The sequence below is a fragment of the Nansenia antarctica genome, assembly GCF_963989245.1.
Source record: "Nansenia antarctica genome assembly, chromosome: 1".
Classification (NCBI taxonomy): Eukaryota; Metazoa; Chordata; class Actinopteri; order Argentiniformes; family Microstomatidae; genus Nansenia; species Nansenia antarctica.
In genome coordinates, this window is record NC_137674.1 from 12,582,945 (window position 1) to 12,586,348 (window position 3,404).

Genomic DNA, 3,404 nt, shown 5'->3' on the forward strand with positions numbered 1-3,404 from the left:
CAATACTACTGTATGTGGTGTTTTGACAGTTAAATTACACTATACTGTAAGTAGCAACAATAATGAGCAGATATTGTTCTCCATAGCGCTATTCGAACCAGCTATCTGCGGTTTGCAATGCAAGTCGTTACACCTGTAATCACCTGCCAGTAGCCTAAAGCTATGTGTCAACCAGCACATGCAAGTTGGAATGTGTGCGATTGTCCAGGCACACAATTTCAGTAGTTTCAGCGACTGGAACACAACGAAAAATGCCCTCAAGGCTAATTAATTTAATCCTAATTTAAGTGATACGCTCAACTCTACAGAACTTTGAAGTATATGCATTAAATCATTTCATTTAAATGGGTCATTATGATGCTTGTTAATGGGTTTAAAGGGGTCAAATTTAATACATATATTTCCCTCAAATAATATATTCAGTTATAAGTGTATACATGTATTTTGTTTTGCATAGAAAGCAGTCATAGAGTCCGGACATAGAGTCAACAATTCTAGATTTTGGTTAATTGACTTAGCTCAAAGTTATTATTAACATAGGTGACTGCTTAGGACGCCTGTAAGCATTCTCTAGATAATGAGAGAGACTATATTCAATGGTGTTGTTGTGTATGTTAAATAAAATGCCAGAAGTGTGCCAAAATGACTAATTAAATTGAACATTCCTCTATATTGTCAAAATTAGTCACCTGCCATACATACAGTATACAGAACAAGTCATACAAATGTATGTCACCCATTCCTATCATGTTTGTAATGTATTAGTTATGTCTTGAACACGTCTTGTGTAGTTTAACTGTCAAAACACCACATACAATAGTATTGCCTCAGTGGTAAAACCCCAAAAATGTACCTCTTAATATTTAATATTTCACCCCTTTGTTAACATGAATAACTACTATAAAGCATTTGTTAGTGCCTTAACGAAGCATGAACAAGGCATTATTAATGCATAAGTTACTATGGCATTAATCCATGTGTATCATATTGTAAAGTATTACCATGTAAAATGTTACCAATACAACATTCATGTTTTCTATGTAACAATAACCCCTTGAACAGAGAATAAAATATGCTGTCCTACACTCTTCTAGTGATGTAGACTCAAGAGACAGAACATGTTAGTTTGAGATGTTTTATTTGTCATAGGGTTTTCATCTCCAGTACAAAAGGTGGAAGTTGGACTGCTCAGGATGTTGATAAGTTGTCAGAGTGTGCTGAAGGTACAAAGCATCAGACTTAGTAGCTGGCCATGGTGCTGGTGAGCCAGTCGTTGAAGATGCAGACCTAGAAGTGGGAAAAGGGAGACATTAGTGGTCAAACCAAGTAGGAAATAATGTGATAGCGACTTTATTCCAAAAAATCCCAAGATGAAATCTCTTTCCAGTCTCACCTTGGCGTAGACACCGGGGTTACCAGCCTCGGCACAGCCGTAGCCCCAGGACACAACACCCTGCAGCTCACCGTTGCACACCACGGGGCCACCGGAGTCACCCTGAGAGAGAGAGAGATGATGTAGTAAGAGTGAAGTATTTAGTTCAGATAAAGATGAAGTAGTTATTCAATATCAACATCTAAACAATTGACAACTGAAGTGCATGTAGTGAAGGATCATAGACTTCATATAAAGTCTTCTCTGTTGTCAAGTGCGTACCTGGCAAGAGTCCTTGCCTCCCTCCAGGTATCCAGCGCAGAACATGGCGTCGGTGATCATGCCGGGGTAGGCAATGTCACAGGCGTTGAAGGACAGGGTGGGGATTTCCAGGCACATCAGCTGGTCACCGCTGACTATTAACAGAGAGAAAGGATGGATTGAGAGAGGGGGAAGAAGGAAGACAGAGAGAAACGGTTAGATATATTGACATTGTGTTTGTAAAGGTAATCTGACCTTCCCTGTCATGTCTATACACACTCATTCATCATGAAGATGATCTACTGCCACATTTAACCTTTGCCCCTTGTGCTGTACTCACCGGAGCTCATGGTGTTGCCCCAGCCAGCGACTGTGCACATGGTGCCAGTGGCGGCACAGCTGGTGGGCAGAGCCACGGTCTGCACGTTGCTGTTGAGGGTGGCGGGCTTGCTCAGCTTGATCAGCATGATGTCGTTGTTGATGTTGTAGGAGCTGTACTGGGGGTGACGGATCACTTTAGAGGAAGTGATGAACTGCTCGGTACCCTCTGTCACTGTGATGTCGTGCTCGCCAAGACGAACCTGCACACGGCTGAAAGAGATAGAAAGAGTCAAAGTAAGAGCAGAGTCAATTGTCTCATGATTTTGTGTGTAACATTAACTTCTGTCCCCTGGTCAGGCTTGATACTTGTCTGTTATTTGTTGAGAACAAATTATTTGTAGCCTACAGTACAGTACTTACGACTTGTAGCAGTGAGCAGCAGACACAACCCAGTCCTCACTGATCAGGGAGCCTCCACAGAAGTGGTACCCAGAGTTCAGGGACACCGTGTGGGGCTGGGAGTGGGCCTCGCACTCATACCCTCCGACGATCTTGTCTTCCTCCGCAACTGAAAACAGAGGAAAGGCAGACCTTAGCTTATATCTTCATGGCTAGTCCCTTTGAAGTGGGACAATTTCAATTCTGCCACAATCTTCTTAAGTTAAAGTATTCTTTGCTCTCATATGATATAAATATTACTGTATTGTCAATAATATAACAAGGTGAAAGTCTTCCCTTTTTTCCAATGGCAATATTCATACTCACAAGCGGCTCCGATGAGCAGAACAAAGACCAGAGAAATCATGGTTGCTGTGTGATCCTGTCGATGAGAGGTGTTCACCTGCACCCTGCTATATATCCACAATCGTGAGAGCCGCCCCGTTCTTTGGGACTATTTCATTGGTCAAGAGTTAGCCATTGGGAAGCAAATGGTGGACCGCCAAGGTCAAGAGAATCTCGAAGTGAACATTTACTTTTCCATTGAAATCAATGTAATTTTTTCTTGATCCCAACCAGTACATACAGGTGCAACTCAAAAAAATTGAATATTGTGCAAAAGTTCATTCATTTCAGTAATTCAACTTAAAGGGTTAAACTTAAATATTATATAGACTCATTGCATTGTACATATGCATGATTATACTTTTCAGAGGGCTGACATTTCTGTATTTAAAATCCTTTTCTTATTGATTTCATGTAATATTAAACATTTCTGAGATATTTAATTTGGGGTTTTCATAAGCTGTAAGTCATAATCATCAAATGTATAACAAATAAAGGCTTTAAATATCTAGCTTTGCATGTAATGAGTCTATATAATATCTAACTTTAACCCTCTAAGTTGAATTACTGAAATAAATGAACTTTTGCACGATATTATATATTTTTTAGTTACACCTGTATTTGATCATCATTCCAGCTCTTCTGATGGTGTAAGAAATATAGAAAT

At 40.0% G+C, this 3,404-nt stretch overlaps 1 protein-coding gene across 1 annotated transcript; it reads right to left on the reverse strand.

The window, feature by feature from the left end:
• Positions 1–1,229: 1,229 nt before the first annotated feature.
• LOC308156604 (trypsin-1-like) lies at positions 1,230–2,794 on the reverse strand. The gene is made up of 6 exons (XM_080529982.1): positions 2,720–2,794; positions 2,375–2,522; positions 1,974–2,224; positions 1,655–1,788; positions 1,394–1,495; positions 1,230–1,287 (listed from the first exon to the last, which is right to left on the reverse strand). The coding sequence occupies exons 1-6, from the start codon at positions 2,757–2,759 to the stop codon at positions 1,240–1,242; spliced, it is 723 nt and encodes a 240-aa protein (XP_080386108.1). The 5' UTR covers positions 2,760–2,794; the 3' UTR covers positions 1,230–1,239.
• Between the last annotated feature and the right edge of the window lie 610 nt (positions 2,795–3,404).

Bases quoted from the DNA above. Each gene is read 5' to 3' on its own strand.
- LOC308156604 (XM_080529982.1), bottom strand. From the start codon at position 2,759: ATGATTTCTCTGGTCTTTGTTCTGCTCATCGGAGCCGCTT. The intron at 2,523-2,719 runs GTGAGTATGAAT...CTCTGTTTTCAG, and splicing joins TCTGCTCATCGGAGCCGCTT to TTGCGGAGGAAGACAAGATC. The intron at 1,288-1,393 runs GTGAGACTGGAA...TCCCACTTCTAG, and splicing joins ACCCCGGTGTCTACGCCAAG to GTCTGCATCTTCAACGACTG.